The sequence below is a fragment of the Acanthochromis polyacanthus genome, chromosome 19 (genome assembly GCF_021347895.1).
Source record: "Acanthochromis polyacanthus isolate Apoly-LR-REF ecotype Palm Island chromosome 19, KAUST_Apoly_ChrSc, whole genome shotgun sequence".
Taxonomy (NCBI): Eukaryota; Metazoa; Chordata; class Actinopteri; family Pomacentridae; genus Acanthochromis; species Acanthochromis polyacanthus.
In genome coordinates, this window is record NC_067131.1 from 5820876 (window position 1) to 5833901 (window position 13026).

The following is a 13026-nucleotide window of genomic DNA, read 5'->3' on the forward strand; positions in this document are numbered from 1 at the left end:
GTGGTTAAATATAAGAGCTGCATCAAAATTTATTATTACTTCATGTCATACGTACGTATAGTAAATATGAAACTAATGCATGCGTGTCTCATCCAGCGCAAAGCTTTTCTATCTCTCCAGGGAATATTCATTTCTTGCCACAGAAATGACTGTGCATCACTGATACTCATAAATGTATTATCATTTTTGAAATTGCTTCAGTAAAGGACATCTGAACTCCTTTTGATCTGGATTTTATTATTATTCCTGTATTTATTAGTTATCATCGTTAACTATCATTGATTTAGTCTTATTTTATCCATCTTTTATTATCTGGCTTTATTTTATTGTCCTATTTGCTTTTATGAATTTTGACCGCCTCGGCTTTACCTTTATTCCATGTATTAATGATACTGTTTTTATCATTGTGTTTGTATTTGTTACAGGCTTTTAATGCCTTTTATTCTGTCTGTAAGCACGTGGCATGAAAAGTTGTCTTACAAATTAAGCCTGATATATTGGCAATCTTAGAATCTGTGACTATCCCAACTGGCCTCATTAAGGCTGAAAAAAACTATCCAGAAAAAGAAGCACAACATCAAAAAGAAATGCAATTCAGACTCAAGAACACTTTGAAAGAAAACCTGGTCACTAAGGATAAAACATCCAAACACAGCAAGGCTGTATATGTAGTCTATTGTGATGACGAGTGCACACACCTGTATATGGAGGAGACAAACATCCACAAGTGCAGAGCAAGACTTAGCTAAAGGATAAATGGAACTCATTTTAGGACAGCAATTTTCACGTTCTCTATCACGCCATTTACCAGTACACAATGCAGTCTTGAGATCCACCCAGTCATGATTTCATGTGACGGACTCTTGAATCATTAATGGGCCATTCACCATGAGATCTGAAGCGAAATTAAATTCCAGGGACTTCAAAACAAGTTATCTACAACTATGGAAGAAAGCTGAAATGACTCTACCACTTCATGGTGATTCGTTTTAGGAGCATCCAGCCTCGAGCCTTATGGAGGTAACTAGACCCACCCTGGCAGAGAATTAAATTCGTTGCCGTGGTTGTCTAGCGGCGCTAGGCTATAAATAGACTTCACTACTGATGATTCAACAACAGAATTTTAAACAACCTAAACTGCAGAAGTGCTTGAACTACGTGCTGCCAAACACTGTCTGTGCAGAAAGTGTAAGTCATTGGGAAGGGAAGCTCTGTTAATCACTTCTTGGAGTGTTTTTTTACTCTTGCACCCATCCTGCAGTGTTCATCAACGCAAGCAGAAAGACTTTGTGAACTTTAGAAAGGCTGGAGAGATAAAGAGGTAGAAGCAAGAAGAAGAAGAAGAGTTGTAGCAGCCATATGTATGAAATGGACGGTGGTGGAAGCTTGGCAGGGTGTCGATAACCCAAACAGGATATGAGTGTATTTTAGGAGGAAGGTGACTTTTTATTTGAGAGTCTGATACATGCTTCAAAGGCAAACACATAAAACAGGTTGTAGAACTCAAATGAATACAAAAAGCAGATATTAACTACATTGCATTTCTTCTGTCATCAAAAGTTTCTTGGCAAAAATCTACAACATCTTTGAGAATACATGTAATATACTACTAGGCAAAGACACCTAAATTCACTTTTACAAATCATATCATTGTGCTAGAACTCCACAAAGACGAGTGTTCATACTGTGCATATGTTACACTGCATAAAACAAACAACAGCCCTTCAGTCACTGTGATATAAAGAAGTCCTAAATGTAGTTGGACAACCAAGTGTACTTTTCCACATTAGCTTTGCTAAAACCAGGATGTGGTAAACCAACGCTTCATCTTCCAGCAAAGCAGATATGAGCAACAAAACCAACATGCAGTTCAGACCAACCATGAATTCCACCTTGTTTATACTGTAACTTCACAATCTGACATTCAGACCCGCCTCATGCTGTGACTGTCTAGCAGTGTGGTGTGGAGGTGAGAGAGGAGAAGGGCAGGGAGTTGGTGGGTATGTTTCAGGCAAATTTCCAGGAAATCAGTGTAGCACAATTGTATGTTTGCATGTAACAGCTTACATAAACAGTGACCAGCACAGACAGCAGAGGAAACAGAGATATTTTAGTTACGCCATTTGTCTGCAGTATGCTTCAACTTATTATATTTAGTATTAACTAAATCTGGCCCCTTCCTGCAAACCTCCTGAGACTCAGTCATGATCTCCGGGTTAAGAAACATGCTACCAGCAAGACATAACTAAGAACTTGTGAATCATTTTGTCTTTATGCAGCAATGATCATCCGCACTGTTCCATTTTAACGAAGATAAAAACTAAAAACAGACCGACCACTGTGACATAGAAAACCAAGAAAACCCTGTTGACTCTTTTAGCCATTCTGGTCCAGTAGCCGGGCTCCTCCTTGTCGTCCTTTTTGCGATCAAGGAGCAGATTTAATGTTTTCTCCAACTCTCTCAGCGCATCTGAAAGCCTCCCCAATGTTTGGTGCTCTTCTGTCAGTTTGTTGCTGTTGACCTGCAAAAGTGGTTCAGTAGGCTGGTTTATACAAGGAAGGAGTGAGATGTTCTAAACTGTTAGTTGAGAAGTTTCAAGTTCATTGGAATAAGAATGAAAAAGCAACCTGATTCTAACCTCTATAGCAGCAGAAAGCAGCTCAGATGAAGTTTCGTCAGCAGGTGCTTCGTAGATACACGCAGCCTGAGTCCATTTGTGCACCTCTGAAAGGACAATTAAAGGAAAAATAAGAAATATGTATTGATTGATTACAGGTTTAAAAAAGCAAAAGAAACAGAAGAGCAATTTTGACAGTTGTGTCCTTTGTAAGTCCTTCTGACCTGTGCTGTTTGTTGTTTAGTCTTAAATTATTGCCATGGCATTTTGTTTTTTAAGGTGTTTAAACTCTTCCGATTTGCACCATCATTAAACTGTTGTTATTACTTAGTCACCTCTGCCAACTTTACCCAAGCTGAGATGTTAAGGAGGTCATGGAAATTTGACCATCCAGTCCACATGTGTTTTATGGACTTGGAGAATGCCTTCAAACATGCCCCTCTGGGAACCCTCTGAGGGGCATGGAGTACTATGAGCCTTCTGGTCCTCGTACAACCAAAGTAAGAGCTGAGTTCTTATTCTCAGCACAAAGTCAAACACGTAATTGGTTCCTGCCAAAGTTGCCCCTTGTCTCCTGTCCTGTTTGGCATTTTCATTGACAAAGTTACTAGGTGCAGTTGAGGAGAAGAGGTTTGGGAACCTCAGAGTCACATCTCTGCTTTTTGCAGATGATGTGTTTCTGTTGGCTTCATCAAACTATGACCTTCAGCATGCACTGGAGCAGTCTGCAGGCGAAGGCAACCAGCAAGTGAGTCAGCACCTCCAAGCCCGAAGCCATGGCTCTTTACTGGAGATTGATAGATTGCTCTCTCTGGGTGGGAGCTGAGCTGCTTCGCCAAGAGAAGGAGTTTAAATTAAATACACTATACTGCCAAAAGTATTGGCTCACCCATCTAAATAATCAGAATCAGGTGTTCCAATCACTTCTATGGCTACAGGTGTATAAAATCGAGCATCTAGGCATGCAGACTGCTTTTACAAACATTAGTGAAAGAATGGGTCGCTCTCAGGAGCTCAGTGAATTCCAGCATCGAACTGTGATAGGATGCCACCTGTGCAACCAATACAGTCGTGACATTTCCTCTCCTAAATGTTCCACAGTCAACGGTCAGGTGTTGTCTAAGAAAGTGGAAGCGTCTACAAAATTTCTACAAAACAATTAGCTACAAAGGGCGCTAATGTTGGTGTAACAAGTAAAATTCTAAACTTGGTGCAATGGACCTCTAGTCTCACCTTCATGACAGCTGTGGAAGTTGGCTTTGCTGTGTTTGTTACCGTCGTCTCTCAGGCTTTGGTCTTGGTCTGTGTCACTGTCTTTGGATACAGCGTCTTTCTCCATCAGATACATCACAACAATCGTTTCCAGGAGGCTGAGCAGCATCAGAGCAAAGATCCCAATGCAGTAGACCGCTGAGAAGAGCAGGCAACAGGCATCAGTGCGGGAGAAATAACTATTACTTGAGTCACTATGTGCTGATGTGCAATCCAATAAAGGCAAAACTCTAAGCTTTATTACCTATTAGTGGGATCCTGTTGGATGACGCGGGCAGAATTTCATTGAGGATAAGCTGTAACACTGTGACGGCAAGCAGCACGGTGACCTTGAAGCTGAGTTTCTCGCCGCCGCTGTCCGAGATCAAGAATGAGCTCAAATCCAGACACAAGAAGAAGAGGACAGGCACCAAGAAGTTGACGATGTAAAGGAGCGACCTCCTCCTCATGGTTATCTGAGAGATCAGGTGTAAGATTCTGGTGTTTAATATAGACGAGTAATGAAGACAATGTGACGTGCAACAAAAGTATAACGTACACCGGAAAAAACATATACTTTAATGAGGATAAAAAGAATCATCTGCAAACATTTAAGATCATTTAAAGAAGAAGGAAAGAACAGAGAGAAGGAAGACAACAGTAAAGAAAAGAAAAGTGGAAGAATGTGGGAAGGAACAAACAAATAAGATCAGACAGAAAAAGGCAGTAATGAAACGCTTATTTTATCTCATGTTGAAGCTCAAAATAAAGCTGTATCTAATCAAAAGAAAGTGTTCAGTAATGCATAGTAACTTTCTAACTGTGTGCATTGTATGTAGGTATACATACAGTGTAAACAATGACGTCTTGGTCAAATAAATCAGTGGCGTTTTTGGTGGTGACTGTCAAGTTGATGAAGAGCCACTCGTACTGAGTCCTCATCAGGTCACGAGACCATTCTGTGGCCTCTGAAGAGTTGTCACTCGGCTGGAGGCGGATGTCTTTCACTGAGGTGGAGATTAAAAAAAAAAGTACAGTGAGGTTGTTTTACGTAAGAACAAGGTAGCGAGAAAGAAATGAATGAGTACTCCGATGGTAATGACAAATATTCAACACATTTTTAAGGAAAAGTCTTGATGAGAGCAGCTGGATCTGGAGACTAAAAGCCAGCTCATGTTTTATACACAACTGATGCAGATTTTGATAGCAATAGAGTATACGTTGGTCTGACGCATCCATGAAAACATCCATGTGGATCCTGTGGATGTTTCTGAAATGCTGGGTTTGACCGGTAACAGATTTGGGATTATTCCTGAGGTGTGTTGAACATAGTGGGCCAGCATGGGAGAGGATATCTGGACAAACTAGGACTTCCTAATGTCTGTATAGATTCTCAGTGTCAGGAAGATTCTTCACTTTAGTCCTGACTTCTCCAAATTCATGCTCAGAGCCGTCTCTCAAGTCAAAGCAAAGTTTTACTCGCAACAAGGAGTCAACATGAACAGAACTCAGTCTGAACAAGTGACTGACAAAGGTGAGAAACAGCATAGCTTTCATACAGCCACACAAGCATGAGTTAGACATCTTGGTATGGGTTATCTCTAGTTCGCTGCCAGTTAGGCCTTGGTTCCTTTTAACAGTGCTTCATGGAAAATTACTGAGAACAGATCCATATGAGTTACACGCCACACAGTTATGTAGTATTACAATGAATAAGAACATTTAATCATAAAATACAATCATTTTCATAACTCAGTTGAAGCTTTAAAAAAACAACTGGACTTTTCTCAGATCTAAAGAGGTCTCTTGGATGAGAGGTGAAACATCTTCAAGAACCAAAAGAGAAGTCCAGTTGTTTTCTACTGTAGCTCTGAGGAACAGTTCTTAATGTGTTTGTGCACCATCGATTCAAATCATGTGCAAATCAACCACCAAAGTCCAGCGATGACTACTTCAATTTCTACTCTTTAAATGATGAATTATGAAAGAGTTCAGCTCCTCTTTCAGCCTCTCCTCAAAATAAGTTTTATTAAGGTACCATTTATTTCCATAATTCTGAGTTCTTCTTTTCAGACATAAGGTTCATAGATAGACGTTGATTACCTTGACATGTTCTGGTGAACGCTCTCGCTTTCTTCAGAGGTTATTGCATTAATAGGAAGACACGATGAATGTTTCTGAGACATTTATTTCTATGCACAGATGTAATTGGTGTTGTTGCAGTGTGGACAGAGAAATTTTGGGCTGCTCCAGAGGAGGTCCTCTTAAACCCTCATGGACCCCTATGGACACATGGATGATGCTTCCCTCATCTATGTGTCCAAAAGAGTCCATGAGGGTTTATGAGGACGCCCTCTGGACCTTTGTGGACGCATGGATGAGGGAAGCATAAATCAGGCCTTAAAGGTCAGATGCTTTATACAGAGAGTTTGCATTATTAATGACCACCAGTTCTACCTAAGGAGTGATGCATTTAATTACCTCGCAGCACATCTTCATTGTGAGCTGCAGCTGGAGACATTAGACTGTCAATTCTGCTGTCCAGACAAAGCATCCCAAAACATTCATTAGCACAATAATAAACATGTTCTCACCGGTATGTATGGCAGATTTGAAGGAGAGGCTGCAGCTCTGAATGTCAAAGGGGAACAGGTAAACGTGCATCCTGCAGGTGCTCACCAGCACCTGGTCGTTCTGGACTTCTACGTAGCCTTCATTGTTGATGCTGAGGAAAGGACTCGGAGGAGCTTTGTTCTTCTCTGTCCTGTATGGAAACACAAATGCAAGAAGCAAAGATGCAGCTGCTCTGGTACAAAATTCAGAATTTTGTTAAAATTGTCGAAAACAATTCAAATTTGATCCCATTAAACAGGCCAGAAAATCAGAAGACAAGAAAACCTGTACAAAAAAAGGATACAATGAGCATCTGTCCCCTTTAGAGTCTAGTTTGTAGGATATACCAACAGACAACTTTCATCATTTTCATTTTCTTTGGGGAGGTAGGGATGATTGCAGGTGTGTTTTGGGACTACACCACCAAAGAAATCCAAACTGTGGTCTTTCCTTTTCCTACGACCGAGTCACAAAGTAAAAAATAGCGATGATGAGCGGTGAGGGAGGATGAGAAAACATTTGCAGACAGGAGCAGATGTCGCCTTAAACAAAACAGTTATCTGACGGAGCAATCAAAGTTTTTTGTCCAGCTGTTGTTACTCTCCGACCCTCCAAATTTGTGTACTACATCACCTCTTGTATGATATTATCGATGAGAAAGAGCTTGGGGTAGCAACACAAGTATTACAATTTCTTTAAAAGTATAAAAGGTAACCAAAATGTAAGTGGAATGATCTAGAATGGATGGATGGTGGAACTGCAGGACTCCACAGACATCCAGTTCGTATCAGAGTAAATGAGAGACTCACAGGCTCGGTCACCATTGTGTGACCTCATCTGGCTCAGTAGACATTTATTTAATGAACAGACTCTGTATGGCCGCTCCATGGTGACGGTAAGGGGCTGAGGAACACAATACGTCAGCTGATGCTCTCACAAACACACGCCAGACGAGATTTCCGCCATGCAAACACAATCAGACTTACATTTCCTCAATAGTGAGATCTGGTTTCCACAGAATCTCAGCTGGAAGAGAAACGTTGTCAATTCCACAGAACTGATTTGGGTCCCAGGAAATGTATTCATTGTGCCACCTCTGGAAAGGAGAAAAAGAATGCACAAAACAGGAAAATCCACAGTTGATACAAGAAAAATAAATGGATACATATTGTAAAAGGATCTAAGCAACGAAACTAAACACAGACATGCTGTTTCAAGTAAAAACGTTTCAGTTTTCTAATACAGGCAGAGGTTAGATTCATGAAAAAGTCATTCTTAATCATCTCCTGATAGAACTCACCATGACGGTCCAAACATAGGGAATGAATTTCTGGTCTTTCTCAACCTGCAAAGAAATAAACATGAGGGAAAAATGATTATAGCCAGAAAAACATCAGCAGCAGCATTGCAGACGTCACCAACAGATAGTTAACACAGCTCATTTAAAGCGGGACTAGAAACCTGCCCATCTATGCCTGAGACCACAGGACAAGAGCTGGATCTTTAACTCACTGGTCAAAAGACACTGAGGGAAACCTATCAAATGTTTATCAGGGCCTCCAACACAAAATTGTCCGGGAAGATTACCGGAGAGTTACACGGGAGCAAAATCAAATTAAGAGGTCACTGAACTAATTATGTAAAAGAAAAATGGGAAAAAGAATTGGGGATTGTAATCACCCCTGAAAAACGGACGCACATAATTAACACACAAATCACAATTACTGTTTCACATAGATGGAAGGATTTCTCATGTAAAAACTGTATTAGGTATGTTATAACTTCAGAACAAAAGTCCAAACAGACTGGACAGAACCCAAACGCTGGAGAGGAAGCAGACGTATTCTGATGATGCTGTTACAATACTGAATTCACTTGTATGTCCTTTAATTTGGGGGATATGGACCCAATCTTACATAAGGTGACCAATAAAGGCTGTAAAAGGTTTTAACAAAACGATGGCTCTGTGGGGAACCTCCTACTATTGACCAATGAGCAGCAACAATCACAAACATCCAGCGTATGGAGCGCATGACTTTCAGTTTAAGACACCAGAAGGACAAATACGATGCTCTCTGGGAAAAATGGGACGCATACACACGTGGACAAAATTGTTGGTACCCCTCAGTTAAAGAAGGAAAAACCCACAATTCTCACTGAAATCACTTGAAACTCACAAAAGTAACAATAAATAAAAATTTATTGAAAATTAAATAATCAAAATCAGCCATCACTTTTGAATTGTTGATTAACATAATTATTTAAAAAAACAAATTAATGAAATAGGGCTGGACAAAAATGATGGTACCCATAACTTAATATTTTGTTGCACAACCTTTTGAGGCAATCACTGCAATTAAACGATTTCTGTATTTGTCAATGAGCGTTCTGCAGCTGTCAACAGGTATTTTGGCCCACTCCTCATGAGCAAACAGCTCCAGTTGTCTCAGGTTTGATGGGTGTCTTCTCCAAATGGCATGTTTCAGCTCCTTCCACATATGTTCAATGGGATTCAGATCTGGGCTCATAGAAGGCCACTTTAGAATAGTCCAACGCTTTTCTCTCAGCCATTCTTGGGTGTTTTTGGCTGTGTGTTTTGGATCGTTGTCCTGTTGGAAGACCCATGACCTGCGACTGAGACCAAGCTTTCTGACACTAGGCAGCACATTTCTCTCCAGAATGCCTTGATAGTCTTCAGATTTCATCGTACCTTGCACACTTTCAAGACACCCTGTGCCAGATGCAGCAAAGCAGCCCCAAAACATTACTGAGCCTCCTCCATGTTTCACCGTAGGGACAGTGTTCTTTTCTTCGTATGCTTGGTTTTTGAGTCTATGAACATAGAGTTGATGTGCCTTACCAAAAAGCTCCAGTTTGGTCTCATCTGTCCAAAGGACATTCTCCCAGAAGCTTTGTGGCTTGTCAACATGCATTTTTGCAAATTCCAGTCTGGCTTTTTTATGAGTTTTTTTCAGCAGTGGTGTCCTCCTTGGTCGTCTCCCATGAAGTCCACTTTGGCTCAAACAACGACGAATGGTGCGATCTGACACTGATGTACCTTGGCCTTGGAGTTCACCTTTAATTTCTTTGGAGGTTGCTCTGGGCTCTTTGGACACAATTCCAACGATCCGTCTCTTCAATTTGTCATCAATTTTCCTCTTGCGGCCACGTCCAGGGAGGTTGGCTACTGTCCCGTGGGTCTTGAACTTCTGAATAATATGAGCCACTGTTGTCACAGGAACTTCAAGCTGTTTAGAGATGGTCTTATAGCCTTTACCTTTAAGATGTTTGTCTATAATTTTTTTTTCGGATGTCCTGGGACAATTCTCTCCTTCGCTTTCTGTTGTCCATGTTCAGTGTGGTACACACCTTTTCACCAAACAGCAGGGTGACTACTTGTCTCCCTTTAAATAGGCAGACTGACTGATTATGAGTTTGGAAACACCTGTGATGTCAATTAAATGACACACCTGAGTTAATCATGTCACTCTGGTCAAATAGTTTTCAATCTTTTATAGAGGTACCATCATTTTTGTCCAGGCCTGTTTCATTAGTTTGTTTTTTTTAAATAATTATGTTAATCAACAATTCAAAAGTAATGGCTGATTTTGATTATTTAATTTTCAATAAATTTTTATTTATTGTTACTTTTGTGAGTTTCAAGTGATTTCAGTGAGAATTGTGGGTTTTTCCTTCTTTAACTGAGGGGTACCAACAAATTTGTCCACGTGTGTACCTCACAACAAGAGGCGATAACCTGCTTTGTTTCTGATGATGGAAGGATCTTTCTGACCAAATATTTTAATTGCAAATTCCTCAACTTGGATGCTGATGCCACAGAAAGTCTCCCAAACCACGCAGTCATTCCAAACCAATAACTTCCTGAACAACGTTTGACTCCATACAGATTACAAAATGCAAATAAACATCACTAATATTGTAACTGTCTTTTGAAAAACGGATAAATGAAGCTTTAACCACTCACCACATCCAGGATGGCATACAGCAGAACTTCCAGAGACACATGAGTGGGGCGTCTGTAGTTCCTAACAGGTCGGGTCATGGAGTACAGCTCATTGTTTCTGGTCAGGTTTAAATGGTCTAAAACATCCCGATAGCTGCAGTTCTGCTCAGAGGACGCTTCATCGGCTGCAGAAACACCTAGAAACATCCATCAGGTCAGAAATGACTCTTCATTAGAGGTATGACGTTTATCTAGGCATCAGTTTCTCTACATGCTCCTTCAGTTTAGCAGAAATTACATCTGTGGGTCGCTGTCTGAATTCATAATTAAACCACGAAGCTCACGAATATCTGCAGAAACATCCAGTGATTGTGGTCACTGAAAGGCCATTATGAGATGGGCGTTGGCAGGATTGCAGGATATTAGCTCTTCGGTCCATTAATGATTTTTAACCATGAGAATTTTCTAAATTTAGGTCTAAACAGGACTCTCTATTTGACGTCCAGCTGCTATAAATTGTCCAAATGAGCGTTATACGAAGCAAAACCAAGCAGAAAACACATTTTTAGCATCTGATGTCAGTCTAATTTAAATTTTTTTTGGAATACTCGTTTACTTTTGTCTTTTCTCGACTTCAAAACCACTAAAAAAAACGGATTTATCAACATTGAATGCTTGTGAGGTTACCATAGCAACCATGCACAACAGCTGAAGAGCATCCCTGAAGCTCAGCAGAGCTTCTCACTTTCTAATTCCTGAATTGCAAATTGGGAATGCTACAAAAAAAAGTTCAGGAAATAAGTTTAACTTTTCTCAGGAGACTTCGTAAACATCGTCAGAACTTACTCGAGGAGAAAAGCAGAACCAGGAGGCCAACAAGCATCCTAACTTCCTCGTGAAAATCCAGCGTCTGTGCGGTCGGTGTGTTCTCGTTCTCTCAGCGCCGTCTGGAAATGTCACCGAGCCTGTTGTGATGATGATACCTAGTACTGGAAGAGGGCCGGGCAAACAGAATCACTGATCCTCTGAGGGGTTTTTGTAACCTCATTAGTCTAACAGCCATCAGCAGACGACAGTTCCTCCCACAGAGGTCACAGTGTTTGGAGGAGAGGAAACTAAAATGGGCTGTAATGGCCGATAAATAACAATAATTTTATTTATGTGGCACTTTCACATGAACGAGCGCAAAGAGCATTCCAGGCTAATGAGATTATTTAGGAGGAAAATGTGACACTTGCAGCAGCCACCTTCAATATACACAGCAATGACAGCGAACATAAACAGACAGAATTAAGGGGAAGAAGTTTCTATGTAGAGCTGATAAAATGCAAGAAAGACGAGCGATAAATATACCAATTTATGAAAATGCAAATAAAGAATTAAACTCATACAAATCAGATAAAATGCCACTAAAAGAGCAAAGTACGTATTATAAAACAGATAAAAGGTGCGAAATATATAAAAGAGCATCTAAAAACACTAAAATGACTCCAAAAGTGAATAAAGAACAGTAGAAGTGATTGTCCACGCTGCATCGTGCGTACATAATACATGCACGATGCAGCGCCGAAGTCCGTCCGTGTTCCGCTCTCCGGTCAGACGCTGATTTCTGTTGCATTGCGCGCTCACTTCCGCTTTTGATGACGTATCGTGACGTAACGATTAGTCGACGTGTCATTAGTTGCAGCCCTAATTTAAATGAGGCATTTTGGGACACATGAAAATAAAACAGTGCTAGGAGTCAAAGACACGTCTGAACAGGTGAGATTTTATTCTGGATTTGAATAGCAGCAGGTCGGTGAGAACACAAAGCATTTTTTTATTTCATTTTTTGTTCCACTCCGTAGAGGCGATCCGCATATGATCTACAAATGCAATACAAATTTTAGAAGTTTCTCCTGAAAAATGGACAAACGAAGATTTAACCACATGTAGGACGTCACACAGCAGAACTTCCATGGAACTACTTTAAGTTGTTTCAGATGAGAGGGATCGCTGAGAAAACTGACGTCTCTCACTGCCAAACATCACAAGACTGAAGAGAACCACAGCAACCAGTCCAGTCTCACATCACTAAATGAGATTATATGGAAGTTAAATCAGAAAAAACATCTCATAGACAAAATCTCAACAAAAAAATCTAACACAGAACAAAGCAAATTTCCACAACACTCCATATCTCTAAGGTTCACACTGTCTTTGACAGGAATTCCTTTTGATTTGCAGCAGAATTCCCTCCAAAATAAAATCACTGAAACCCTCACCTCTTCCATCACTTTACATGTTAAAGCAGAAGCTGCAGCAGATCCTCGCTGAACGCTGCACATGCCGACTGTTTGCACTGAATTACAAGCATTAATCTAAGCCGTTTCCAATCTCTGTTTAAACACTTGCATCCTTTTTTAAAAATATATATGTATTGTTTATTTGTTGTCTTTCTTCCTGCTAATGAAAGCCTATTTCCTGATGAAGAAAACTAAAAGTTCCACAATTAATAATTCACTTCAAAACAAATGTCAGTTCAAGAATTAATTGTTTCAGTTCAGTTTTCAGAGTTTATGTTCGGTATGGGAGTGTTGG

At 40.3% G+C, this 13026-nt stretch overlaps 1 protein-coding gene across 1 annotated transcript; it reads right to left on the reverse strand.

Moving 5' to 3' along the window:
- Positions 1 to 1435: 1435 nt before the first annotated feature.
- LOC110948350 (5-hydroxytryptamine receptor 3A-like) lies at positions 1436 to 11689 on the reverse strand. Its single transcript, XM_051939625.1, has 10 exons — positions 11293 to 11689; positions 10468 to 10643; positions 7783 to 7827; positions 7469 to 7578; positions 6464 to 6633; positions 4719 to 4876; positions 4135 to 4345; positions 3852 to 4028; positions 2640 to 2725; positions 1436 to 2522 (listed from the first exon to the last, which is right to left on the reverse strand). Exons 1-10 carry the CDS (start codon positions 11327 to 11329, stop codon positions 2286 to 2288), a joined length of 1407 nt encoding a protein of 468 aa, XP_051795585.1. The 5' UTR covers positions 11330 to 11689; the 3' UTR covers positions 1436 to 2285.
- Between the last annotated feature and the right edge of the window lie 1337 nt (positions 11690 to 13026).